The following is a 26,213-nucleotide window of genomic DNA, read 5'->3' as shown; positions in this document are numbered from 1 at the left end:
GAGCAAAAGTCCGCCACTTACGAATTTTGAATTAAATAGCTGGAGCAAAGAAATGCATCAAGACTTTTCGGTTTGTTTGTGTACAAACTATGTAGACTGTTATTCCTCTTTGACGCTTTAATGACGTTTCAATGCATTATAACGTGTGAAATATTTCAAACTGCATTTGAAACATTTCAAGGATATTTACAATGCACATGGCCAACATCTGCAACGAATGAAAACCAGGAGAGAAATAACGAATTCTATTATTTCCGGCTTAGGAGCCTATGTAATTGTAACAAGTCTGTTAAGACATAAATAAATGAAGCCAAAGCATGATATGAACAGCTTCAATTTGTAAACCATCTGAACAAAATGTTCGATACTGCAAATTAACTATCGTTAAATGTTTAAAATTGTTGCTTTGGTAGCAACGTGCAGCCATAGCAACCATAGAAGCTGAAGTTGTTTATCGCTGACGCTCTATCACTGTTGGTACCGTGAAGGCTTTAAGAGACAAGGTTGCGTTCGTAAAACTTCTCGAAAATGAATCCTGCGGAAGAAGATCAAAACTCCATTAGTGTCCAGGCCGATGCCTTTAATGAATCTGTTATGGATCGTGTCGGGGTGCTGGAAACGGATCATCCGTTATTGGAGCGGTTCCAGGCCGCCCTAAAGTCTCACCTGCTGAAGGTAAAATCTCAACTGGAAGAAGAGGTGAATGAGCTGAACCATCGGCTGGAGCAAAATGAGAAAGAGTCCGAAGAGGTCGGCGCTGAACTGTACGATCTACAGGAGGAAATTGACAACCAAAAGGAGCTTCTCGAAATCTACGGTAAAGAAATCATGGAACTGGCTGCACAACGCCAGCAAGAGGAAAAACAAGCGGCGCAATACAGGAAGGAATTTGAAGAGCAGCAAGCTACTTTGAAGGAGTTCAAAAAAATTCACAAGGAGCACTTGATGGAGCTGGAAAATTTGACCATCCTGGAGAATGAATTTTCCAAGTGGGCGCAGGAGATTAAGGACGAAATCGCGGTGGCCAAGCGTGTTGCAAGCAAGGATGCGAAGGACCAACTCATCGCCGTCGAGGAACAGCGTAAGGTAGATTTCCTCGTGTTGAACCTGAGCACGGAGGTTAAGCGTAAGGAGCACGAGCTAGAGGCCATAGATGATCAGATTAAGGAGCAGGATGAAAAACGAGAAACAATTAGCCGCAGTCTGGCAGATGCGAATTCCGACCTGGAGGCGCTGCAACACGAGCATAAGCGCGTGTCACAGGCTTGGGGCGAAGTGATAGTGGCCATCCAGCAGCGTGATCGCGTGCTGGTCAAAACGAAGGAGGAGCTGGATGCGATTTATGAGGAGCATAAAGTTATCAAGAGCAAAACAGAAATCACAAAGAAAACGGCATCGAAGGAAATGGAGCAGAACGAGAAGCTGGCCGGATTCAAGAATCGCATCCAGGGAGACATCAACTCGCTGGAGAAGCAGGTTCGCAAGGAGCAGGAAGACGAAGATAAGCTCAAGCGCGATCTGGATCACTACGCGCTGATTCTCGAGCAAACCGAAGCTGATATCCTGAAGGCGCAGCAGGAGGGTTTGCTGATCGAGAACCATCTGAAGTCTCTCCGCCAGACGCTTGAGAAGCAAAACCGCAAAAAGTTCGATCTGGAGGAGCAAATTCTGGAGCTGCTGCAAGATCAGCTTACCACCGATAAGGCCGGTGAGTCTCAAGGGAAGCTTCTGCGTGATACCCAACAAAAACGCAGAGAGCTGGACATTACGATGACGGACACTGAAAACCAACTCTCAGTGGTGTTGCTTGACTTGGAAAAGTGGAGATTGATTGTCGAGAACTCGAAGGACGTCTTGCGGAAGGCTAAGGTATGTTGAATGTAGATCGTCTAGGGAGCGAAATGTTCATTATAGACTTTTTTTCACCAGGATGATCACGATGAGATGGATGCAAGTGCCAACAAGTGCAACGAAGAAATTAAGCTGGTGAAAGAATCGATCGCAATGAAGCTGCGCAAAATGGATTCATTGAACAGGGAACTGGAGCAGCTGATCAGCAAAGCGGGTGGGCAAGAGATGAACCCGGACGAGCTGAAGCTGCTTGACGTGCAGCAAGACATTATCGAGATTGACGGGAAGATCAAAGAGGCCCAGTCTTCATGGTTGAAGCTGCAATCGAGCGTCGCAACCCTGGTAGAAAAGCGATCCCAGCAGCTGAGCGAAATCAACTATTCCCGCAAGAGTACGGTCATTTGAAGCGCCTCTCGAGAGGCTCGAGTTTTGTGTGGTACTTTATTTTGCATTTCTCTTTCGCAGAGCTGCTGCTGGCGGAGCAAAAGGCGATTAAAATCGAAGCACAACTCGAGGAGGTTATGAACGAAAATCGTGAAATCGTGCGCTCGCTGTCTACGCTCAACACTCGGCTAGATAATGCCAGCATGGAGCTGTTCAAGACGCGCAAGGTGCACGAGAAAGGCGAACAAGAGTGCGAGGTGGCTCACCATCAGGCGACGGACCGCTTGCGGGATGCCGAAATGGCTGTTCTGAGTCTTGAACAAGAGCTGAAGGAACTCGGCAAAGAGATCGAAGACTGCAAGCAGGAAGTGCTGGAAAAGCATCGCGAGGCATTGTCCTGGGAAACCAAGTGCAAGATGTCTGCCGAGGCGAAGAAGTTCAAGGACGAGGAGACAACTCAGAACAGCGAGATCGGTATCATGAAGGCGGAAATTCATCGCATGCAGGTGCGATTCGGGCAGCTGAAGCGCATGCAGGAGAAGCTCGTCCATGATCTCAAGAATACGGTGCAGCATCGGGAGAATATTTTCGAGTCTGTCACCGCTCGCGAAAAGGTGTTCGGTGGCAAGTTCAAGACTCGCTCCACGATGCAGCACAAAATCAACGAGCTGAAGAACAAATTGAAAATGGTCTTTTCGGTAGGTTGACGCTGTGGGTCTTTACTGCGTATGAATTGATCACGGTCTTTTATCAACAACCTTCCTGTGCAGGAAATTTCGCAAGCTGAGAAAAGCCTGATCGAGATCGACACCGCACAGAAGCTGCTGCAGGCGGAAATCGAGAACAAGAAGCACCAGATCGAAGAGGAAAAGCTACAAACCAACCTGATTCGGGCGGAAACGGAGCAAGCTGCGCTGTTGAAGCAAGAGAACCTCGACTACATCGTACGCCATCAGTATCGTGCCCGTCGTTACCGGGCGTTGGCTAACGCGCAGCAGCTTCCAAAGTTCCGGAATGAGATCCTCATCCAAGCTGATCTGCAGCGGCAACGAGAAATCAACGAGAACATCGTAGCGGTGGTGGAAACGCTGCAGCAGGATTTCCCCACTCAGAAGCACAACTTCAACAAGATCCTTCAATCGCTCAAGTAGACGTGTGGTTTGCGTGTGTGAGTTTTTTGCTGGCTAGTTTTCCCAGCTCTGTGAGTGACACAAGTAGTTTGGTTGTATTTAAATAAACATATATTTTTACACACGACTTTCGCTCGGCAACAATTAGTCTATGGTTTTCTTTGTACACAAGTCTTTGGTGGCCTCCAGGAAAGGCTCGGGATGACGCGTTCGGTGTGTTCAATCACCTTGAACCGGGTGTCGACTGCTGGTGTCCTCGAAGTTCGAGCTAAGGAGCGATTCGTTAAGCTGAGCGTTGTCTGCACAGCACTCACGCGCGCTATCATACAAGTCGTCCGTTAGCTCTCCCATTTCGGCGCAACAAACCGCTTCACTGAACGCACCCAGCGATCGCAGAAACCGGTACGTGTTGTACTTGATATTCAGCAGGTGGTGATCGTGATGCTGCTGATCTGCTAGTCGTTTAGCGTATGGAACACCTCCAACAGCTGTCAACTTGGGTGAAGCGTCCTGCTGCTGAACGGGTACAATAAGCAACTGTGGATCGACGGCTGTTGCACCGAGCTCAACGACGTGGATCTTGGGATCGTCGAATAGCTTCATCGTGTAGGACACCACCAGGAAGCAAACGGCGTTCATTGGAAAAGCGCGCAGTAGAGTCGACGCAAGACCACGTGACAAAAACGCAAGACCCTCGGCTGCGTAGCTTTTCCGTACGCAATCAACAAGCCCGTTGTACTCGGGCTTCCCGGTAATGCCGTCTGCTTGCAGGCGTGATTTAACGACGTCGATCGGGAAGGTGACAAGCCAGGAGAAGGTCCCGGCGAGTCCTCCTGCCATCAGGATCACGAACGGTGATGGATCTGCAACCGAGCGCACCATGTACTCGTACGCCACGAAGTAGCTGGAGAAGCCTGCGAATGGGAAATGATATTTTGCGATAAGCCAAAGCATCTCGTGAGCGAGACGGTTCCTTTCTTCGTCGTACCAGGCATGTCGCGAGCTGCCGTGATGCCTAGCCCCCGGAAGATCCCACGGAATCCTTCCTGGCGCCAGATGCTTCTCGTGCAGTCTAGCGGTCCACTGAAGCGTTGTGCCGTTCGTGGAAGGTTCTCCTGCAGTTGTAGTCGTGTTTTGATGAGCTCCATAGGCGAACAGACTACACTCTGTGCCAGTCCGGCGACAGTTCCGGCGAGAAAGTGCGAGTACAATGCATCCGGGTTGGCAGTATGCCGCTGTATGTTCCCATACACACCGAATACGATCGCGTTCACAACTGCCACACCCGCCATCGGGCTGGACATGCCTCGGTATAGTCCGTGGACACCCTCGCGAATGATGATCTTCCGGAAGCAATCATAAGTGCCACGGTACAGCGGATTCTTGTGGCTTTGTGTCTGCAGGTGCACCTTGATCGTGTCGAATGGGAAACCCACGAGAACACCGGCACATCCTGGTGATGGAAGACAAGCATCATGCAAAAATGAAAGAGGGCTTGTAGGTGTCGCTAATCAGACATGCATGCGATCGTTGTTAGCGATATGATCGATTGACTGGGTTGATGAGAGGTATCGATCAACAGTGATCGAGCGCTTCGCTGGGGGGATGGAATGTGTTGTTGTTTGACGACGAGCGCTTGTTTGCGGGCGTCCCCATAATGATCCGGTTTGGTGAAAGTGATAATGCAGAAGGCTCGGTACGGTAATCAGAATCGCTGGCATGACCTGCTGGATGCTGCTCATAATCAACCCGGGCCAGGTCGGCACAGGGACGAGGACATCCAGCGCTATCAGCGAATCCAACCGCTAGCGATAGCACCGTTGACCCACCGGTCGTCATCGGGTGGTGCCTTTGTTTGTCGTACTGTCGGCCGGGATTATTTCGGCGCGGAAAGCCATCCCAAACCGGGCCCCAAACGAGCAAGCCCGCTATCAGGAATCGTTCGATGGAAACGTGCCCATCACGCTACCAACGAGTGCTCAAGATAGACACGTGTCCATGGGGTTCATGATAGAACGCGAGATGCTTACCTCCTAAACAACCGGCAGCAAAGTCCAAAGCCATCGAAACGAGACGTCGAAAGCGGTGTCTCTTTGAAGGTGCTCGCGAATATGTCGTCAGCTAGTCTACAGGATGTGAGGGAAAGCGGATCGATTCCGATGAAATGTCGTTTAGTGGAATGTTTCTGTTTAGTGTAGGTAGGTGAGCCAAAGGATACCAGTAAGGATGCGGAATGGTACGTATCGTATCAATCCACGCGAAGTTGAGCAGCGATAACACCTCCGGTGCTGCCGCAAACAGTCTGTGGATGTTGGTAGGTGATCTGCAAGCGAAACAACAACAGCTATTAGGGAAGGCAAAACCAACAAAAAACGTGCATGCAACAGCAAACAAACAGCACGCAATCATGCGGTACATCAGTACCAGCTCAGCATTCTGTTTTAGTTGATAGTGAGTTTAGGTTTTGCACTGGTTTAGCGTCGAACAAATATTGTTCACCGTGGAAACGCCACAACCATCGAGGTGCCTCGTATTGTCGTTGTCGTAGTGCCTATGGGAGTTATAAAGCCGTTCGCTGGTGTGTAATTCTTGCCTACAGCGAGAGGAAATGTGTCTATTGATAACCCCAGCATCATCATTTCTGCGTTCATACTTCTTTCAAGCGGGGGCCATCACCATCTGCCACTTCCTTATTGAGTTTGTTTAGCAAACGCACATGATACGTGTCGCTCATCAACGCAGACAGAGAGACTAAGGTGTGTTGCTGGGGATCAAGCTTTCTGCGCTGGTTGATACGATCACTGATTTCCGCTTCGTCATTTTTGTTTTTCCGCTTGAATGAGCAGCTTCTTTTTGGGAGGGGGAATTATTTACGAACATGACCTCACCAGGATCTTCGTGCAGTATTCCAGGACAACCTGCTGGAAGGACACTACGATTTTGGCTATATCTATAGACGTGGAAACGCTTGAAGATTACGCTTGAACGCGTTGTTGGTCTTCCTAGAATCGCAACTTTGTATTGAACGTATAGTATGCGCATAATTACATGAACAAGCGGCGTAGTTCTTCGATTCTTGGAACGCGCTTCTCCAATCCAGGCTGCGCACATGTTTCGAAGGCATGTTCGATCATGGGCTTCGTTCGGATGGTTGGAGTAACCTTCGTTACCCCGCCTGGCACTGATAAGCGAGGGCAATTGCGATTCATTCACCGTAATCTGAGCGCTTACATTCAGCTAAATGGTTGCCCAGAGGCGCAACAATTTGTCAAGAATATAGCACAATTTTTCAAAGAACGGATTTGCACTCATTTGAATGTTAGTACTTACCGAAAAAAAAATATGATGTCTTAGCTCTAGCACTTAGTATCACTGAGGATTGAAGCTCAGTGTCATGAACTGTCTATAAATGGTATCGGAATAAAGTTATTGTACTTGAGCACAAGCATTCTTGAGCAGCTACAATAACTCCTCTGCTTCGGTTACTGAGCACTGGTGGAGCACCGTTTTATTTCACCTGAACTAAGAGTTTCGTTTTAAAGCACGCCTTTTCTAAGCACTCCCACACCCAGCAGGATGTCAGGATCCTTGTAAAGCTTTTCCTTCTTCGTTATTTTTTTCTCTTTCTCTCTCTGTCTCTCAAACACATACACTGATCTACACAGGCCTCGTTCTATGGAGCTCCCGATGTCCTAAAACAGTGCTGTATTGGCACGACTTGCTGGGTAATAGTACGTTCACTTTCTCTAGCTAAAGAACATACATATTTAGCGCATCTTCCACTAGAGCTACATGCGCAGCTTAGCACGGGCTTTTGTCACGCTGGCCGGACTATACAGTGGAACCAAAAGGCGGTGGTGATTCTTCCAAGATTCAACGTCTTACAATCGCCCTCCACAGTGTAAACTTCCAGCCCCGTGACGATCGCAAGTGCACAGTAAAACACTCCGGATTTGACTGTTGGATCCGTGTGATTGACACTGCCAACCGGGCCCCGGGTGAGGCTGTATCAGCAAACACCACCCGAAGAGGATCGATCCAGCAAGAGCTAGAAAATGCGATCGGTCTCGCATCCTGATAAGCCTTCGGGAGCCGGTATGGCTTACGATCTATCGCGCGAAAGCCAACCGTGATAGCCGCGCGCTGCCGCTAGGGAACCAGAAACAGCCAAAACCCGCAGGAGTCGCTGCGCTTTGGCACAGATAAGACACACACGAAATCGTGCGCAGGATCCTTCCCGAACGAAAGAAAGAAAGAAAAAAAAGCCCCGCTCATCCGATGACGTTAGGCATTGTGCCCCCATGCGATCCCTGTACCGCGTGGAGCGATCAAAGGTTATCAAAGGTTCTGCGGCTGTGGTATCGGATCTTCGAGCGGTATGGCAGTTTGAGCTTTTGGGATGAGGATTTGTGCTAAAAATATTACAGCCAAAACAACCGCAACCGTCACTGTTTGTTGTTTCAAACGGCTAAATGTGCGTACATCAAATCTAATGGAGCAACTATTTCACAACACCGCTTCCGTCACATCTGTAAACCATTTATTGCGCTTTAATAACGCAGGCATCGATTACAGATTCCAACGGGGTGTAAACAAATAAATACATGCTTCTTGCACCATGCTGCCTGGCCGAAGCTTGGCAGGCAATTGCATCGCTTTCTGCAGTTTCGTTGAAACGCGATGAGATGCAGCATGGCGATAAAGTGTAAGTGGCTCGTCTCGAATGTACTTCCCATGCAGCTATGGCGTAAAGAGCGAGTTAGCATTTGAACTGACTAGTCATATATGGTTTGCTCGCTCATCCATGTGGGCAGAAGTGGAATGGGCTTTTGTTAAAAGCGCAAAATGCACTTTCCCACTGAGAGAAAAGGATAACGAAATGTTTCGCTGCCAGTAAAATGACCGAACTTTTAGTCCACCCTATTCCGATTCAAAAAACACACCCTTCAAGCAACCCTGCTGTATGCATTTTCTACAGAATGCTCCGGCGTTTATCTCGCGCATGCGCCACCTGGCACTCATCGCGTATGAGTTTCCCGTTCTGTCAAATTTTCCACCCCCGACGGGAGGAAAACATTTCCACCTGTTCCCATGTCTCTTGCCCCTTGCCACAAATCGGAGGTCATCTCGTTGGTGGATTTATTCGCCGTATGAACTCGCGCACTCGCCTGCTCGGATGACGACAGCACGGGCAGAAGTCTAAATCGGGAAGCAATTGTGTGTCGACCGAGTGTGTGTGGCTTTTGGTGACGATTTTCGATTTTGTCCCAGCTGCTGGTTGTTAGTGGCAACCGCATACGGTTGGCTTGATTGGCGTTAATAGACGCTAATTGTTGTGCGACGAGTCCGCGGGCCAGGAGACCGACCCGTGTGTGGTGGGTTGTGCAATTGATTCGCGTATTAGTATCGGGCCATCTCGGTGCTGTGAGAGTAGCATTCATTTGCCATTCCATCTGTCATCTGTATTGCGCCGTAGTTCGGTTCGGAATCAATCTGTTTGGTGGTATTTCGCGCTGCTAAAACTGTGCCACAACCATCGAGGTGTAAGCTTGCAGGGCATTTGGCCAGGGCGCGAAAAAGACCACTTTTCTCTTGCGAGTGTGCGGCGTGTTACGTATTAGCCCCCGTTGGGCAGCGCGGAAGAAAAGCGTAGTGGTGTGAGAACGGTGACCATGAATCACCTGCAAATATCGACGGATCCGACCCTACTCGGGGCGGATCTGCTGCCGGAGTCGTTGACAACATCGCCCTCGGTGTCGACGTTCCTGCCGGAAGAGGACGCTTCCACGTGTCTGCTGTTACCGGAAACGCCCAGTCCACCGTTGGACTTTTCGCACCCACTCACACCCAGCATGGGAAACGCTACGGATAACCACGTGCGGGATTCGGTGACCGGAGACGATGACCAGGCTGCTGAAACGAGCAGTTCTTCCGGTAGCTCCGGCATCGGAATGGTAGCCCCGGTTGGACCTGGAGCCGGCAATCTGTTTAGCCACAACAACTATCAGCATCTGCGGAAGAAGAGTGACGTCGTGAAGGCAAGTCAGGATGGTTCAATGCATCATGCGGCTAGTTTGGGTATCGCGGTTACGAAGGATATGCCCGGATTCGTGCACTGGAACTGGCCACTGATACGGAAGTGTACGTTTTTCGTGTTTCTCGCGGTGATTGTCGCTATGGTGGGAATCGTCGTCGCCATGATCGCTACTCTGCCAAAGTCCTGCAATCCACCGTAAGTGCCCAATCGCCACTGTTTGCTAACGTCATTACTTATGTCGTTTTTGCTTCCCATTCCTTCCAGAGCATCCTGGTACAAGGGCTCGGTATTTTACGAGGTGTTTCCTGCCAGCTTCCAGGACACGAACAACGATGGGTTGGGTGACATTCGAGGATTGATCGGTCGTGCGGAGTACTTCAAAACGCTCGGTATTGGTGCGGTACGGCTGAACTCCATCTTTCCCTCGAAGCACTACCCAGACCACTTTCAGGAGGTGACATCCTTGCTGGATGTCGACGAGGTGTTGGGTACGGTGGAAGACGTACAGCGACTTGCCGCAACGCTACACGAGCGTAACATCTCGCTGGTGCTAGATCTGCCCATATTCCCATTTTTGGAGCACCTCAGTCCACCGACGATCGATGTCGATCATCTGCCGAATCGCACCGATGGTGATTTGGTGACGAGCGAGTTTCTACGGCTTTCACGTTCGATCACCAACCACGCTGAGGGCACGGTCGTTTCTGATGTGCTGCGGTTTTGGCTCACTCGTACCGGTGTGGATGGATTCTACGTTAAGGGATTGGAACACTTCGCCGATGATCCGTTGTTGGTGCAGAACGTGCGCGAGTGGAAGTACCTGCTTGGTCCGAATCGCATCCTGATGGTGGGCCAACAGCTCGTTCAACAGCTTCCAGAGCGTTTGGTGCGTGACGTCCTCACGCAGGTGGACTTGGTTGATGTACATCTGGACGTAAGCAACGGAACTGACGCCATCGCAAACACACTTCAGGACGCCATCCACGGGCGGTTGTTGCGAGGATGCGATCATCCTTGGGTTCATTGGAGTCTCGGAAGCGTTACTGAGCGTCGGCTTGCGACAGGAATGAGTCCAAATGCGACACTCGCTGCGACCCTGATGGAGCTTAGTCTGCCCGGAACACCAAGTATCTTCTACGGTGATGAGATATCGCTCGAGGAAGCGCACGACCCTAAGGGTGAGCACGTGGACACGCAACACCTGCATCATCTGGCCGCGATGGTGTGGGACTCGACTCAGAATCAGTTCGCGAGCCGTATGGCACTTCCGTGGCTTCCACGCAGTGCGTCCGCTTCCCCACACCATCTGGACTACGTGATCGAGGCGATCGCACTGCGCAAACGATCACCTTCGATCTACCTCAATGCGGTCGTGAAGGAGGGCCAAATGTTGCCCAACACGGACGTGAAGTCGAACCAGAACGAGATCCTCGTCATACAGCGCTGGTACCCGAGGAGGAATTCGTTCGCGACCATCGCCAATTTGGGTCCGATGCATGTTTCGCTCGACCTGACGGCTATGTTCTACAGTGGCGAGATCATCGCTGGATCGTCGCTTAAGCATGAGCGCGTGTACTTCGATCGGTTCGAGATCAACCCGCTCGAGACGATCGTGGTTAAACTCCACAAATAAGCGGCCTAGTCGTTTAACCGTCGCGTGGAAATGTTTTTCGCCCAGTGACCCCAGAGAGGTCACGTCCGTTTGAAACGGAAGCCGATTGGACTGATTCGATTGTGTACCTTCCGTTATGTACGTTTTGGTGGGCTTTGCGGTGTCTAGCGCTTTTTTATCCCTGTCTCCCTGGATCCCGTTCATCTCGTTGCTAGAAGTCATCGTTTGTGTCATCGGTAGTAGTAGAACAAGAAAAAAAAACACAAAACCAGTTGAATTGTATTGTTTCATTAGATCTCTAGATTTTATTTTCATTTGCTGGTTGCCTACCTAAACATAAACGTACTATTCATAATTAATATTATAAATGGGAGTTTGTTAATAAAAAAACAAACGGATAGTTTGAAACTTGAAACTTGGATAGCGAGTGGGAGAGTGTACTGTGCCGGACGCATGTCCTTGATCTCCACGTCCACGTGCGCGCACACAACCACACACATTCACACGTTCACATTCACATACAGCTATGCCTAACCGATAATCCTGTGTAGGAATGGATGAAGAAGCCAACCGACCCGGTAAGAGAGTTTGCCCGTTGCTTACACGTCTAGCGGATCCTGGTCCTATTCTAGCGGAAACGCACGAACCGTTCCGTAAAAGATTAAATAGCTATTAAAACCTATCGCAATATCGCCTAGTCACTTAACGCTTCTACGAACCGTCCCTGCCCTTGCGTCGGAACCATCTCGACCGTGTTCCCCACAATCCCGAAAGCGAAAAAAGAAAACAAGCTTTAATAAAACACGTTCCACACGCGATCCTCTCTACTGCGCGTCGTTCTCGATAAGAGCGCGATCCTTTTGTCGAGTTTCGATTAGCGCTTGTGTGTTTGTGTTCTACATCTTTGAGCAAAGCGCGAAGCGAAACCTAATCATCTACGAAATTTTTGAATTTATCGTTAAATAATAGCAAAAAAAAGAGTGCGCCAATGTATTGTATGATTTTTTGAAGAATATTTGTTTGTTTTTTTTCCCTTACCCCTAATGCCAAAAAAAAAACCATTAATGTATCATGCATGCCGTTTTGTATGGTTTTACCGAAACGAATGAAGGAGAACTAATAACTGTTAAGCGATTTTAGACCGACTGATTAGGCAATACCAAAAACAAAAACGCTTACAAAATGCATCACGCAACAAAAACGCCGGGAACAACAGCAACAAATATGGCTCACTTTCGATTATCTCGCTTCCGTTCCTTCGTCTACGCGTTTGTTACCTTTTTGCGCTATGATCGTACAGTTGATCACGAAATATCGGTTTGCATCCGATTGCTAGATCAGTTCGCATTTCTCTAAGCACAAATTAGTCTTGTTCTCCTTTGTATTAGTTTTAAAAAAGATGCGTTTGCTTTGCACTCTACGAACAATCATTCTCTTTCCCACTCATCCTCTCTTTCTATCTAACGCCAGGCGGATGTTTGTCCTATTATTTGGGTTTTCACTTCGTCCCGGCCACGGCTCTAATTGCTCGTTATCCTATACACACAGGCCGTCCCGCCGAAGGACACGCTGCACGTGCTGCCTAGCTTCACTATATGGTTTAATAGGATTGATCGACGATCGTGTCACCGCCGTTTTGGGGGTGCTAGATCGACATCGCTTCCCGCCTTGCCCGTGTTGGTCGGTTCGAAGTCCTGCCTATATACAGTACATAGTTAAAATACTACCGCTAAAAGTTTTATAAAAACAAAGTGCGAAATGGACGCGCTCCATTCTCTCTTGCATTCCAAATGCGTATGCGAACTAACAGTAATACAAAAAAAAAATAGATCGTTAGCCTAGCCGAAGAAGAACGAGATTAATAATCCTGAGAAATTTTCCGCCTCCCGGTGTTCCGCCGGTTTCCCGCTTTTCTTCGTGTCTAAAGTAAACCACGGTGTCGAAATAGCGACACGAACCTTAGCTAATATCATCCTTCCGCCCGGCACTCGACATCGTCCTTTGCATGGACGATGGCGAGCCAATAAATACTACAATACTGCGTCTGCGTCCTGTGTACCGGGGGTCATGGAAGTCATGTGTGTGTGTGTGTAGGTGTATGTGTGTGTGTGGGCTGAATGAGGCCTCGGTGGGCTTTCAAGGGTTGGGAGTGAGACAGACGACTTCGTCGTCCTCTTCCGGTTCCTCGCTAGACACTGGGTTGGGAGGAGCTGAAGCTCTTCTGCTTGATCGGTGTCGGTGTGGGGTCCATGACGTAGTTGTTGCCCTCAGCCGTCGGTCCAGTTTGACCGGGCCCGGTTTGGCCTGGCAACGGTGGCAGCTTGTCGTTCGGATGCCGATGACTTGCGGAGGTTTTCCTCGGTTTAGCCAGCTGCGTCGTCGACAGCCCCGACACGGGGTACTTGGATTTCGGTGAAGGATCTCCACCGTTCGGCTGATCACCGTTGATCGCGGGAGATCCGGGTGTTAACGATCCCGTCGAACCGTTGGGCATTCCACCATTCGAACCGTTCACTTTCGGGTGTTTCGGCATGACGAAGGCACGCGTTTGCTTCAACAGCGATCGATCGTGCATGAGCGCGGATATAAGCGGCAGATCGAGGTGTTTGCTCTTCTCACGCAATGTCTTAATGTCGATCGAGGTACGATCGCTTCCGGTCGCTCGATCTCCGGCTCCGGACGTCAGCGTGCTCATGTCGAAGTCCGGATACTGCTTCTTGATCTGTGCCTGCAGCTTCGCGCTCGGACCACTCGGTTTCGGAGGCGTTGGTTTGGCGGGCACTGTAATAAATGAAGAGAACGAGTCGGTGAGACCACAAGGTCGTTTGAAGGGCACGGGTTGCACTCTCAACTTACCTTCCGGAGGTCGCTCGGGGCTCGGAATGGCGATCGGTGGTTTCAAGAACGCAGGCTTCTCGATCGGTGTCGGTGGCGTTGGAAGCGGCAACGGTGGTTTCCGGATGGCCTTCTTGCTCTCGTACGGCGGTGGTGGTGGCGGTGGGGGTTGACGACGGATCTTCGGTGCGTTCTCCACCGAATTAAGGATGTTGTCATCCGATCGGGACCTCGCAAAAAGAGCAGGTGATGGACCAGCGGACATCGGCACATGACCACCGTTCGGGGGTAGGGCAGCTACGGCTTTCGCAGCCGCCAGAGGTCGAGGACGCAACGGTGGTGGTGGTGGAGGTTCATACGAGGAGCAGAGACTCGCAACCGACGGGCTGTACAAAGGCGAATAGGCCCCCGGGAGCTGCACATACGTGTCGGAAAGGTTCTGCGTGGAGGCGTACCGTGAGTTCGAAGATAGCGCCATCGATAGGTACGGCGTGCTCCGATAGATGGCGTGATTTTTGCACGCATCCCAGCTGCGATTGTGCGCTCGTACTGTGTGGTACGCGAGGTAAGGTGGTGGCGGAGGACTCTGTGCCATTGCCGCAAGGATTGAGCCCTGCTTCGCGTCCAGATACTCTTGCTGGCTGATCGCTGGATCCTGGATCGGGTAGATCACGTAGTCGACGTCACTGTACAGCTGTTGCTGGTATAGCTCGATCTGCGATCGTGCCAGCTGACTCGTGTAGACTGTGGCCAGTGAGTGAGGTGGAGGTGGTGGTGGTGGTTGACGTGGCATCGTGGGTGGTGGTGGTGGGTGGTACTGGCGGGGTTTGATGACGGGTAAAAGGACGCAGGCTGTCGTCCGATGTGGCGGTGGTTTCGGCATCTCCGGATAAGGCGGTGGAGGTGATGCGATGGCTTGGTGATTTGCGTGAAGATTGTACGCCTGCAGTCCGACAGCACTACTGGATGGTACTGGCGGTGGTGGAGGTGTTGATGTTGATAGGTTGCCGATATTGTTGACTGTTGGTGCGGCGAAGCTCGGTTTGGGTGTTTCACCGACCACACTAGCGTGTGCCTTCAGGATGTTGATCTGAGGTCGCGTCGTGATGAATCTTGCGGGCACTTCTTCGGCCACAGGAGCCACCGGAACTGCTGGACTGGTCTTACGCATCGCTACAGGCTTTTGTGGGTATGGTGGAGGATCTCGCAGAGGTATAGCAGGTGCTTCTGGATCTGGAACTGCGTGTGCTCGGATGTCCGGACCTCGTAGACCCGTCGTTTCGTGGTGTGCGTTGTACGGAGGTGGAGGTGGTGGAGCACTTACGCTCGGTTCCACCGACGGAGATAGTTGTGGAGGACGACTAACCACCACTGACGAGCTGGCCATGGTGCTGTCGATGCGTTTAGGTGGTGCTGGTGGCAACACTTCATCGTCGTACTCATCCTCGGTGGGTGCGGTGTCCTCGCTGCCTTGGAGATAACTCTCTCCTTCGAGTGGCAATGGCAGCGTCACGTAATCGCAGTCCGAATCGAGTGTATGGCTGACGGTTTTTCGCGATGGATAGGTACCTCGTCCCACGATCAGATCCGTCAGTTCCTCGGCACTCAGCAGAGAATGCTTGTTATCTGTAGGATCACTACCATCACCGCGGAACGACCCAGCAGCACTGACGTTCGAGTCTGATCGCATCCGGAACTCACTGTTCAGCCCACTATCCAACCGTGGTCGGTAGTCACCGTCAACCGAATCGACAGGTTCTAGGGGATCCGCCATCTCACTGCGACACGGATGGAAGCTACCATAGTGCGAGCTTTCGTGCGATTCCGACTCTGCCATCTCCGAGGATTGACCCGTCAGTTCGCTGCTGTTCATCGTGTAAACGCCACTCGTCTCGGTTGGAGGTACGTGTGCGATCGTATACACGCCCGAATGTGACTCCTCTTCTTCCTCGTTGATGTCGTGATCCAGACAGGTGCTAGTGGCCACACTTAGCGTGCTGTTCTGTGCCGTATGGCTGAACCCAAGCACCAGACTGCTGCAGGTTGATGTCTGACGCCGGTCCGGACTGATCGTGGATGGTGCGATCGCTGTTCCACCATTACTAACCGTGGTCGTGCTGGTTGCAGTCGAACTCTGCGGCAGGCTGAGGCAGTCTGTGGCCACCACAACCGTGCTGCAGGTCGACGAGCACTGCGAGCCGATGTTGTGTTGTGAGGATGGTGACGAATCACAATCCTTGCCGGGTCGATCTGGCTTCGTTTCCACGCTACCATTATCGCTGGCTGCGGAACCATTCGCGGTGTTGATCGGTTTGCTCGATCGGCTCACGGACAGAGCAGCTAGCGTACCTTCGAGGTCCTGTAACGAGACCTGCCCAACGGAGGACGTCTGGCGGGACACGCTCGGGCAATCGAGCAAATGTGCTAACGCGAGGCTCTCGGTAGAGGGCGCTGCAAGCGTCGCCGTCGGTGGCGTATTGATCATGATCTCGAGCTCATCCTCAGAGTGTACTCGGTCACTAACAATGCCCGAGGTCGTGTTGGAACTCGTACTCGAGATCACCGAAATGCGCTGATCGCTTTTGCTCTTGTACGGTAGGTTAAGTGCCCGCGAGTACAGATACGGATACCCGTGGATGCAGCTACTCTCCTCTTCTTCACGCTTGATCGCTTCCGTCAGGCGAGGTGCGATCTTCATCGAGAACTGATGCGTCTCACGGCACAACGCCAGGATCATCTTGTTCTTGTCGTCGTTGTTCGAGTAGAGCAGGATCTTGCTGTCACCCGAGCGGATCTCAAATTTCTTGCGATCGAAGCTGAGCTTGCTGATGTGCGGCCAGTGGAACGTGGTGGCCGTCGAGGTACCATCCGTCGAGATCCGGATACCCTTAGCGTAGATGCTGAGTGCAACCGCTCCGAGTCCGGTTTCGCTCTTCGACTGCTTCATCCGGAATACGTGCGCGTTGATGGCTTCATTCAGGTTGCACGCTTCCCGGATGTAGTGCGTCTCGGCGTCAGCTCGCGATAATCCGCGATTTTCCCGGTGGCACGAGCTGACAGCCGCGACTCCCCAGTTTGATCGTAACGTCGCGTTGAGGTATTCTTCCGGGCGGAAGTACTCGGCAGAAGTGCCATTGTTGCCACCATCGGTTGTTGGACAAGGTTGGCCAACCACCGGTGAAGCAGCAACAGTAGCATTCAGCAAAGGTGCTCCACTAGCTGGCGCACTGGTTGCAACTGCTGCAGTCGTTGAGGCCGACGAAACTGATGAAGATGCCCCGGATGGGTTCGGTGAGGTGGTTGAGATGGAACTTAGATTGGTGCTGGTCGCGCTACCACTGCAACTGCTGCTGTTGGTGGTGGTTGTTGTGCTGCTGTTGCTGGCAGTACTGCTGCTGCTAGTGCTGCTACTGCTGCTGCTACTGCTGCTGGTACTGTTGGTGCCATTGCCACCGGTTTTCGAGGAACCGACTGGTGGACAACTTGCGCCGAATACCGTCGGTGCAGCAGACACCGAGGAAGAAGGACCTGCTACTGACGTGACAACAGCGCCAGTGGAGGTATTCTCCTCTTGCACACTGTCCCCAAGGTCGGCTTGTAGAGAGAGACCACCGAGCAGCAGTAGACTCTGCTCGGAGCACTCCTTCGGCAGCTCCCGGTTGACGGCGTTGTACTTCAGCTGCAGGTAGTAGTTGTGCCGGGAGACTTCATCACGTAGCATAAGCGGGCTCTCGATGTAGAACTGCACACGAAAGTGTAGCTCCAGGAGAGGTTTCCCGTTGCCGTCCAGGCCCTGCAGGTGGTTGAAGTGAAGGTTGCCATTAAAACGTGATCATGAGCGGAAAAACCCTTAAGGCTTAACTTACATGAGTGTGCGAGGAACGCCAGCTTTTTGGACCATACTTGGACAGTTTGCTCTCGGGATCGGCGAACAGGTACTCGCCATCTGTTAGGAACGAAACGAAGATCAAAGCGCACGTTAGTGACGGGTGTCGATACGCAAATTAGACTAAATTCAACTTCTGCACCCCCACAGTCGACCTGCAGCTCTATATCCATCCATATCCATAAGCTCTCCGACTCGTGTCCCACCCGTGATGCTGGAGTTTCAAGGTTTTTCTGCCGCCACCTGCCACTAATTACTGGGTTATTATCGACGAGAGATCAGTGATGTCGGATAGGGCTCTAGGAATAGTCATCCGTTACCGGGCCGATTCCACGAACCGCTGCACTGGAGCGTAAAACCGTGCGACGACATGTGGCGATTGCAACAATGCACTAATTGTCACCGAATGCACAAATGGCGCCGTACGAGGATCGTGGCGCCAACCGGCGGCTGCGCATGTTTGCACAAGGGCCACATGCTTCCCGTATTGATTGGGCGCCATATGGTGGATCTGGCGGGCCTGGGACCACCGAAGGGTCAAGTGCACGGTGAAAGAACAGGAAAGAGATAGTGAGAGAGAGAGCGAGAGCGCGCGCGCGCGAAAGAAAAGCGTGTGGATGCGCGACAAAGCACGCTGATCCGATGAAGTCATCGATCGGGCGCGTCGAGAGAATTCCATCCGCTGAAGCGTGGTTCAAGCTCGAAGAATGGATGGTCGTCATGGTCGATGGCCGCTATAAAATGCCGGCATACCAACGACAGGCTGGGCGCGCGTGTTTAACCCCTCCAGCCGGTGGGCTTCTTCCTGGCGGTGCTTTGTTTGTGCGCGATCATATATCATCGGTGCGTACGGACGAACGATCGAGGGTAATGAGAAGAAAAACGCTTCACGCGAAAGCGCGATTGTGCTGAGGTAATGTTTTTCCTTCATTTTTTTTTCACGCCAACAAGGAACAATCGATGTTGAAAAATTTGAAATTCAATACTGCTTGGCCCAAAGTCAACGATTTCGACCCGCAGGGTTCATTATTCGAACACGCCAGCCCATTGTCGTTTCGTCCTCTCGGTCAAGCCGGCTTGATAACACTTCAACGGCCTGCTCAACGGAACGGATGCTCAAAGGAGTTGTTTCTCCCTGTCGTGAAAGGAATGCGCAAGCGTGGTTTGAACTTTTAAAGTAGGCCACACGCGGGTCGTCTCGGTTAAGGGATGGGGATCCTTAAAATCGAATAAAATGCGAGAATTTCGAGCGAAGAAAACACCTTTGGTGTGGAACATCACGCCACTCGACCACTGGCAAGAGAAATGGTGAAATGGTACTGGTTTGTAGTGCATGGTGCTTCGGGGGTGGCTTACTGCCAGGAGATGGTTTCAATTTCGGCAGCCTGCTGTTTCTCGAGCAACCAAAGGAGGATCGAAAAATGAACCGCTGCTGTCCGTTTCGATTCGATCGTGAAAACCGCACGATCACTCACACACACACACACACGCACATAAGAGCACCCCCGCACGAGCCTCAGCTGGAGGCTGGCTGGGACACACACACACACAAGAAAAGCGAGCGTCTGTATGAGGGAACGATCGCGCGTATGATCGAGTTGAAGATCGAATCGAGCAGTTCATTGGAATGGACCCGCGTGTCCCCCTCTGGATCTGGTTGTCTTCCACCCTAACGGAGGGGGTAGTATCGCTCGAAACGGGGGTTGGTTGGGTTGGGCCACGAGAAGGAGTACGCTGGAATTCGGATCAACCGGCTTTGAATGAATGCGGCGAGCCACGCCGCCGGTTGCGGGAATGCGACACTTCGCGAGGAACCGCGCAAAAGGGGCGGATACCGAGGGCGCACCGCGTTTGTAGCACGGGAGGAAATTCCAGTTTTCCGCTCCACCTTCGAACCGCTCTTGCTACGCTCTTCTCGCGACGTTGCGAATGGAAAAAGCGGTGCCCGTGGGCTCTGGCAGCAGGCTCCTGAGCTGGAAGAGGTTATGCGATCGCAGCCGAATCGAAAGCTGAAGCGCGACGAGCCGCAGAAAGTAAAGCGCTCTGCTACCGGCTGTCGCGCTCTCGCCCATCTCGGTGTGGTGCTTTTCCCTCGCGAAGATCATTGATCGACTCACATAAGCTGTCTGATCGACTCTCTCGTGGAGGGAAAAAAAATCGGAAAAAAAGAAAGACCGCTACATCGTCTACTCGCAATGCAGCGTCTCGAACAAAAGCAGACCTGGCACGGCACGATATCAGGCGACCCCAAGCCGGCTGCCATTTTGGGGTTGGTTTTGAGACTTTTGGGAGGTCGATTGGGTTGGCTACCTTGAGGTCACGTGCTTTGGAATCGTTGTTTATTCGTTCACTCCCGCGATGGAAGTGAAAATAGGTTCCCTTGGGCGACTTTGTAATGGTAAACCTCTAAACAACTCAACCCCTGAAACAACTCCTATGCCCAGCACGCAACGGATAGCTTAAAATTTCCCCCGTAAGGAATCCAGATCTCTCAACCCCAGGGTCGTATGAGTGACATTTTTAACAAGCCATTGCATAAGAAAGTCTACAGGCAGTGTTTGGAGCTTGGAATGCGCCAGGCTGGTTTGGCCGACCTGAGAGTGTGTTGTGTGTTTGGTGTGAGCTTTTGTGAAGACCTCCCCCTACTGTTTTGCGACATCCTCCGAGACCTGTCTGGGGTTGTGAGCTCGAAAGAAACGCGCAGTATAAAACGGCACCAATTATTGTGCCATCTCTGGTTGCTTCACCGAAAACAGCGTCCATTTTACAACGCGCTGGAAGCAATCAATAAAAAATTGTAGTCCTTCCAGCCGTACATTTATATGATCTCTCGCAAGTCTCGTTGCCTGGGAGTCAACCTTGAAGGTGTCATTTGTCGTCGGATCCCTGTTCTTCCCTCCCGATCGACGGTGAGTCCTGTTGCTACGGCTCCCGCATCGTGCTACCATCATTCAAAAGACATCAACGCGGCGACAAGCGACGAACGCTATGTTGAGTGCTCCGCGCGGAACACCTCCAGCCCACCGCCGACAGCGACGGTGCAAACGGAAACGAAAGAAAACAGTCGAAAGAATGAAAAAATCAATGTCCAAAAGCAAAATTGATGATGACAAATACAAATCGATTATGTAAATCGCATTTTCAATTCTTTCCCCTCGTGTTGCTGTGGATCTCCCTTCATGGGTTCAGCAGACTTTCCGTTCATCCATCTTGTGCCAAGGAGTGTTGTTTGAGCATTCGAGTGTGTGAGCGCGCGCGCGCGCGCGCTTTTTCATTTTTTATTACGTTGTTCTCATCAGAATGTTATTTGACATTCGTCGTTATTCCCGAACAAGCGCAGAAATTAAAAGCGAATTCTATAAATTTGACGGCACAAAAGTCGATAAAAGTCGTGCGCTTTCGACGACGGATCGTTGTTCGCAGAAATGGGTGATTAATTTTTTCTTCTCCCTCCAGGCCGGCATTTCTTGCACGTGAATTATTGCTCTTTGTTGGCGATGCGCGCCGGTGCAGCGAGGATGGATCTGCATTCCCAGAATCCGCGCTCAACGTCGATATTAAACGTTGTAAAAATTGATTTAAAAGCACTTTATGACGCTAATAAACATCCCGCTTCGGCTCACTCGCTGCCAAATCCAGCGCGGCCCATTATGGACCGGCTGTACGGCGTGAGTGAGTGATTGGCGTACCAGAACATTTTTATGGGGATTATAAATATTTCAAGTATCACCCTGCGCAGCTCCGCTTTGCCAAAAAGACTCGGAAAATTAGTGAATATTCAAACGAGCAAACAGCACCGGCCCTTCTGCACGCAACGATCGCTCGCCCAGCCACGGCCGGGATCTCGCAGGAAGAAACCGCGCGCAGGAAAGGTATAACGAAGCTCACAGTCAACGGAAGAAGCACAACTTGAGCAGAAGCCTGCCAGCGCGATGCCACAGCATGGTAAATAAAGGGCAGCGCGCACAGGATGGAGATGGAGGAAAAAAATGTATCGGGACGAATCGCGCCGAACACGCGGAGGGTTAAACAGCATGATCTGCCGGGCCAACGGCAGAGGGCTCGAAATGAGATCGAGCCTGCTGCTGCTGCCATCGGGGTGGACTTGGAAACGCGCCAAAGCCATGGCATGCCATGATCGCTTAGTGAGCACGAAAGAGAAAACGACGCCCGGGTTTTTGGCCTGCTGCGATGCTGCTGCTGCTGCTGCTGCCCTGGACGAGGACGGTTGTGGCCAGCGGACCAAACCTGTCCAGGGACATTAGCAGCAGCCGAAGCAGCGACCGAAGCAGATGAAGGAGAAAAAGCGGGCAGCGTGGTAAAAGGAATATTACGACGTTATTGTGTACGGATACTCACACACGCCCAGGCACACATGAAAGCGCTTTTCGTTTCTTTTTCTCTCTCCTGTTTTTTTTTTCACTCCCCTTCTGCTTCCTCTTCTTCTTGAGCTTCTGCGCCTTCTCAAGGGGCGCAGGCTCGAAGGTATGCAGATAACGATGTACGTGGCCGCCGATGCGCGCACGGATGCTGGACCTTTGCTGGGCTCGAGGGAAAGGGAATTGACTCGCGAAAAGCGGGCGCGCTTGGCCGAAGCGGGCGACGGCCGTTAGAGGGCGAGCGAGCTTTTCTTTTTGGCGTCGCTTTGGTGGTGTTTCGGCGGGAACCGCCACTCGCGATGGTTGTGGCTTTGGTGGAAGCGAAAGGATCGCGAGCGTACGCCAGCCAGCGCGTGCACACTCGCGCATCACAGCCTCCCTGGGGACCGGCTTGGTTTAGGGGGAGTGAAAGAGTCCGCACTAGCCTCCCGAAGGTGGAGATGGTGGAGGACGCACGGGATGCACGACGGCACGAGGAATTTCATTTTAGTAGGCTTCGAAAGACATAAGACGCGTGTTTCAGTAATTCAGGTAGCTACCGCGCGTTCGAGCTCGGACCGTGTGTTGTGTATTTTCCTGACCGAGCGCGATCATTTTTATTCTTGCTTCGCGTCGACGATCCAGCGAGCTGATCGGACTGGTGGAGCCCTTTCCCGTTCTTTTCCCAGGGATCGCTTGCTCTGTCTCGATTCATTGTCGCGTCCCGTTCAAACGAATTGTGCCTCGTTTTCGCGGCCCAACCGAGGCTCTGGTAAAGCGTCTCAGGATACAATTTGCATTTGTTACGAAGCGAACTTTGATCACCATTTGGCACTGAGAATTAGCCAAATTAAAATGAGCGTACGATCAACAGAAAAAAACCCAACGTAAAATATCCCCCAAACACCATCGTTTCGCCATTAGGCAGCTCTTCTTTCGCTCCTTGGGCTTTCATTCCGTTGGTGAGCTTTTTTATTTTGTTTGGCTCCAGCTTTTCTCCAGCTTCTCAACAACCAGCGCGCTGTGGTGGAGCACGTTCTGTTCCCTGTCGGTGGCTTGCTGCAGCTTTCTTTTGGGATTTTAATTAATGGCAGCGCGAGATATCAAATTTTATGACATCAAACCATCGGACCCCAATAGCAGCGACACCGGCGACAAACGGCCACGAGGTCGCTATTTTCACGGACTCTGGCTGGATGATCGTCGTATCGATCGGAAGGTGAGCATCATGGCTCTCTCTCTCTCTCTCTCTCTGCTCTTCTATCTCTTTCGCCACCCCAACCCAGCTTAAGCACAATGCCGAAACAATAGCTTTAATCGGACGATGGAGAGGAACGGATCACCGGCAACGGCCCCAAAGAATGCCTCCCGCTTTTCCCTGGGCTCGAACGCGGGCTCTTAAAAATCGTAAAATGCCTCAGGAGATCGTCATCGGTTTGGCGGGCGCTGGCAACGTGGAATGCCGTCCCCAAGCCCGGATCGCCCGACCGTTGATGGCGGTAGTGTTGGCACGGAATGTGCTCATGGGGGCTTTCCGTTCCGCCGAAAAAAAAAAATAGAAGTGACTAGAAAAAATAGCACCCAACCCCCCAGGCCATCACTCTCCTGGACCTCGATCACGTCGACCTCGATGATGTGGATTTTCTGGACGCCCCTGCGTTAGGACGCGCGTCCCCGCGTGGTTCGAGGCGATTCTGGGCTCCACCGTCTTCCCTTGGCTCGCGAGAAACGATTAATTATCGCTGGGACGCTCTTTCCATGCGGGAGTGCTTCGTGAAAAGAGGGAAAAGGGGTCCTCCCTACCCTTGGGGAGGGAAAAGATCCACTTACCTATTAGTACGGCCAGGCCAAACAGCTCGGTGTCCAGCATGCCTTGCTTCGAGAAGTGATGGCATGTTTGTGCGTATACTTCGCGTACGCGACTTTTTGCTTCGACTAGGAAAAAGAGTGTGCGTGGCTGCGGCGTTCCCAATAATCTGGAATGAGTGAGAAAGAGAGAACGAGAGATGGTGAGATGGCGTGGTGGAAAATTAATGGAAAACAGTCAAGAAGAGAGACCGATCGAGATGTTGAAGACGGGGTCGAGAGAAAAAAAAACAAGCCAGCAATGAAGAATATAAACCGCGCTAGCCGGGTTAGGGTGGCGAATAGGCCAGGGAGAAGGTCCCCCGGAAGGTCCACCGGCAAGATGGCGGCAGGTAGGGTAGGTGAACCGTGGTGAGAACCGAAGGAGAAAGGCGAACGAGCTGCCGCTCATAATGTTCACGCAGGCCCCCGAAACGCATTCCATGCCAGCCCGGTCTGGGTCCAACCTCGGGGGAGAGAAATCATATAATTTCGGCTAAACGGTAGGTGGGTGATTTATGATGGTCATAGCGATTTAATGGGGTCATTGAGATGGAATTTTAATTGATTCGATTATAGCGAGAGCAGGGCGTCGGACAAGTGCCGGTCGGGTGGAATGAGATCGGTCGAGGACCGCAAAAGGAGGCCACGACAAAACGCACCCTTCGCGGTCCGGTCACTTTTGGCCCTGTTATGGGTCCTTTTCGACCTCGCTTGTCTGGTCCATCATTAGCGTTGAGCTGGCAAGTGAGAGAGAGATGCAACCGGCTGGTAGGATAAGAATGTAGCCCAAAATGCCGCATTCCACCGGTGACGACCTTCCGGTTTTGGTCAACGCGAAGTCGGAGCTAAAAAACCACCACTTAGTCAAGGATCAAACCCTCGTGGGAAGGAATTCCCAAATTACGGTGGGTCGTTTTTAGGATCGAATTAAATACGTTGAGATTTTTGGAGGCACTTCTCGGTGGCAAGATGGCGCCGAACAGACGCCCTTCAGCTGGCCAAGGTCGTTAGCGAATGAATCTGTTACGGAAGTTGAACAACATCGAAGAGCATGTGGAAGAGCTGGCAACAAACCGCAGCGTGATCTTATTCGGGTTGTTTTTTTTTGTTATAACGAAGACACAATTTAATCGGATTAATAAAATGCCCAGCGAGAGAAAAAAAAACATCTACATTCAAACAACAACCGCATTCCAGAGGCTCAAGTATTTCGGGGTCTTTAAAGAACCGACAGCAGATGTTGGCCACAGCCTCCGACGCTAAGCTGAGCCCCCGCAGATGTGTACCGTGTGTGACTTAGGGACTTGACCCCGAACCCATCGAAGGTCGTCACGGCTCTCGAACTAATCGGTATTTACGAGCGGACCGCCGCACGGAAGCTCGACCACCGAAGCAATCAACTCTTCCACGCAAAGGGCCAAGAAAATGCCCCACGGGCTGTACATTGTTGCCATTGGCAACCGGTGCGTCGTAAAAAGTGACCGAATTCCTCCGCTTCGATTGGGGATCTGGTGCTGCAGAAGTTTTTGAGGTTATGTTTGAGTGACCGATCGGGATACTTACTTTAAAGCTAGAAATCTGGTACCCGGAGGCAGAGGTCGGGAAGGTGGTGCGCAAACCTCTAAGGGCGCGCTGACGGTACAAAAAGCTCGCATGCTGCATCGTTACCATCTGCAGTAACCTTTACGAAATATTTCCTGCAAAGAGAGAGAGAGAGAGGCAAAAAAAAAGTACGTCAGAAAGGAAACACAAAATTAGAACAACAGCATCAACGTATCATTAGCGCGAACCAGCGGATAGGATGTCGACACAAACGTCCGGTCGAAATCACGACCGGATGGGACCTCGCGAAGGGATAATGTGGATTGTGGAAGTTTTCAGTAATTTTCCCCCAAAACTCGCTCGCTGCAACAAAGTCGCAGGCCGCAGTCGGCTGCAACATTGTGGCTGGTTGTTTGCTGCCCACAAAAGCTGCCTCGGGTTGATTACTTTGGGTTGCGTGTCCGCAACTTAGCAGGGTGTCATTAGAGCTGCCATCATCGCAGTGTTTCAGGTCCGCCTATCAGTCACCCTTAGATCCTGGCTGCTTAGGCTACTTTGATCCAGAAAATCGTTTCACGCGCGTCTAGCAGGATGCGTTCTTGAGCGAGGGTTTACATCGCATGGTTGGTCGCTTCACAGTTGCAAGATTCATTTCGGGGGAACATCGAAACATCCCCTTTTCCGAAGGGGTGGGTTTCACCTGGCCCCGATGAAGGCCACTCGGAATTTG

General features: G+C 51.5%; 4 protein-coding genes across 4 annotated transcripts; 2 read left to right on the top strand and 2 right to left on the bottom strand.

Moving 5' to 3' along the window:
• Positions 1-528: 528 nt before the first annotated feature.
• On the top strand, positions 529-3,386 carry LOC128726219 (coiled-coil domain-containing protein 40). Its single transcript, XM_053820013.1, has 4 exons — positions 529-1,869; positions 1,930-2,242; positions 2,317-2,933; positions 3,006-3,386. The coding sequence occupies exons 1-4, from the start codon at positions 529-531 to the stop codon at positions 3,384-3,386; spliced, it is 2,652 nt and encodes an 883-aa protein (XP_053675988.1).
• Positions 3,387-3,453: 67 nt separating this feature from the next.
• On the bottom strand, positions 3,454-5,578 carry LOC128725403 (mitochondrial basic amino acids transporter). Its single transcript, XM_053819144.1, has 3 exons — positions 5,396-5,578; positions 4,354-4,818; positions 3,454-4,279 (listed from the first exon to the last, which is right to left on the bottom strand). The coding sequence occupies exons 1-3, from the start codon at positions 5,427-5,429 to the stop codon at positions 3,585-3,587; spliced, it is 1,194 nt and encodes a 397-aa protein (XP_053675119.1). The 5' UTR covers positions 5,430-5,578; the 3' UTR covers positions 3,454-3,584.
• Positions 5,579-9,037: 3,459 nt separating this feature from the next.
• LOC128723489 (neutral and basic amino acid transport protein rBAT-like) lies at positions 9,038-11,423 on the top strand. The gene is made up of 2 exons (XM_053817236.1): positions 9,038-9,597; positions 9,667-11,423. The coding sequence occupies exons 1-2, from the start codon at positions 9,038-9,040 to the stop codon at positions 11,033-11,035; spliced, it is 1,929 nt and encodes a 642-aa protein (XP_053673211.1). The 3' UTR covers positions 11,036-11,423.
• A 1,779-nt stretch (positions 11,424-13,202) lies between these two features.
• Positions 13,203-25,596, bottom strand: LOC128727862 (protein expanded). The gene is made up of 5 exons (XM_053821813.1): positions 25,505-25,596; positions 23,924-24,069; positions 17,716-17,795; positions 13,871-17,642; positions 13,203-13,795 (listed from the first exon to the last, which is right to left on the bottom strand). The coding sequence occupies exons 1-5, from the start codon at positions 25,594-25,596 to the stop codon at positions 13,203-13,205; spliced, it is 4,683 nt and encodes a 1,560-aa protein (XP_053677788.1).
• Between the last annotated feature and the right edge of the window lie 617 nt (positions 25,597-26,213).

Source organism: Anopheles nili, chromosome 3 (genome assembly GCF_943737925.1).
Source record: "Anopheles nili chromosome 3, idAnoNiliSN_F5_01, whole genome shotgun sequence".
Taxonomy (NCBI): Eukaryota; Metazoa; Arthropoda; class Insecta; order Diptera; family Culicidae; genus Anopheles; species Anopheles nili.
Note: the sequence above shows the minus strand (reverse complement) of the source record. Positions and strands in the feature narration are given on the sequence as shown.

What these genes read in the sequence shown, in the direction of transcription:
- LOC128726219 (XM_053820013.1), top strand. Translation starts at nt 529, where the DNA reads ATGAATCCTGCGGAAGAAGATCAAAACTCCATTAGTGTCCAGGCCGAT. An exon ending in ACGTCTTGCGGAAGGCTAAG is followed by an intron (nt 1,870 to 1,929) that starts GTATGTTGAATG and finishes TTTTTTCACCAG; the next exon opens with GATGATCACGATGAGATGGA. An exon ending in AATCAACTATTCCCGCAAGA is followed by an intron (nt 2,243 to 2,316) that starts GTACGGTCATTT and finishes TCTCTTTCGCAG; the next exon opens with AGCTGCTGCTGGCGGAGCAA.
- LOC128725403 (XM_053819144.1), bottom strand. Translation starts at nt 5,429, where the DNA reads ATGGCTTTGGACTTTGCTGCCGGTTGTTTAGGAG. An exon ending in TGCTGCCGGTTGTTTAGGAG is followed by an intron (nt 4,819 to 5,395) that starts GTAAGCATCTCG and finishes TTCCATCACCAG; the next exon opens with GATGTGCCGGTGTTCTCGTG. An exon ending in GGCAGCTCGCGACATGCCTG is followed by an intron (nt 4,280 to 4,353) that starts GTACGACGAAGA and finishes TCCCATTCGCAG; the next exon opens with GCTTCTCCAGCTACTTCGTG.
- LOC128723489 (XM_053817236.1), top strand. Translation starts at nt 9,038, where the DNA reads ATGAATCACCTGCAAATATCGACGGATCCGACCCTACTCGGGGCGGAT. An exon ending in CCAAAGTCCTGCAATCCACC is followed by an intron (nt 9,598 to 9,666) that starts GTAAGTGCCCAA and finishes CATTCCTTCCAG; the next exon opens with AGCATCCTGGTACAAGGGCT.
- LOC128727862 (XM_053821813.1), bottom strand. Translation starts at nt 25,596, where the DNA reads ATGCGAGCTTTTTGTACCGTCAGCGCGCCCTTAGAGGTTTGCGCACCA. An exon ending in TGGCCTGGCCGTACTAATAG is followed by an intron (nt 17,796 to 23,923) that starts GTAAGTGGATCT and finishes CGTTCCTAACAG; the next exon opens with ATGGCGAGTACCTGTTCGCC. An exon ending in CCCCGAGCGACCTCCGGAAG is followed by an intron (nt 13,796 to 13,870) that starts GTAAGTTGAGAG and finishes CATTTATTACAG; the next exon opens with TGCCCGCCAAACCAACGCCT.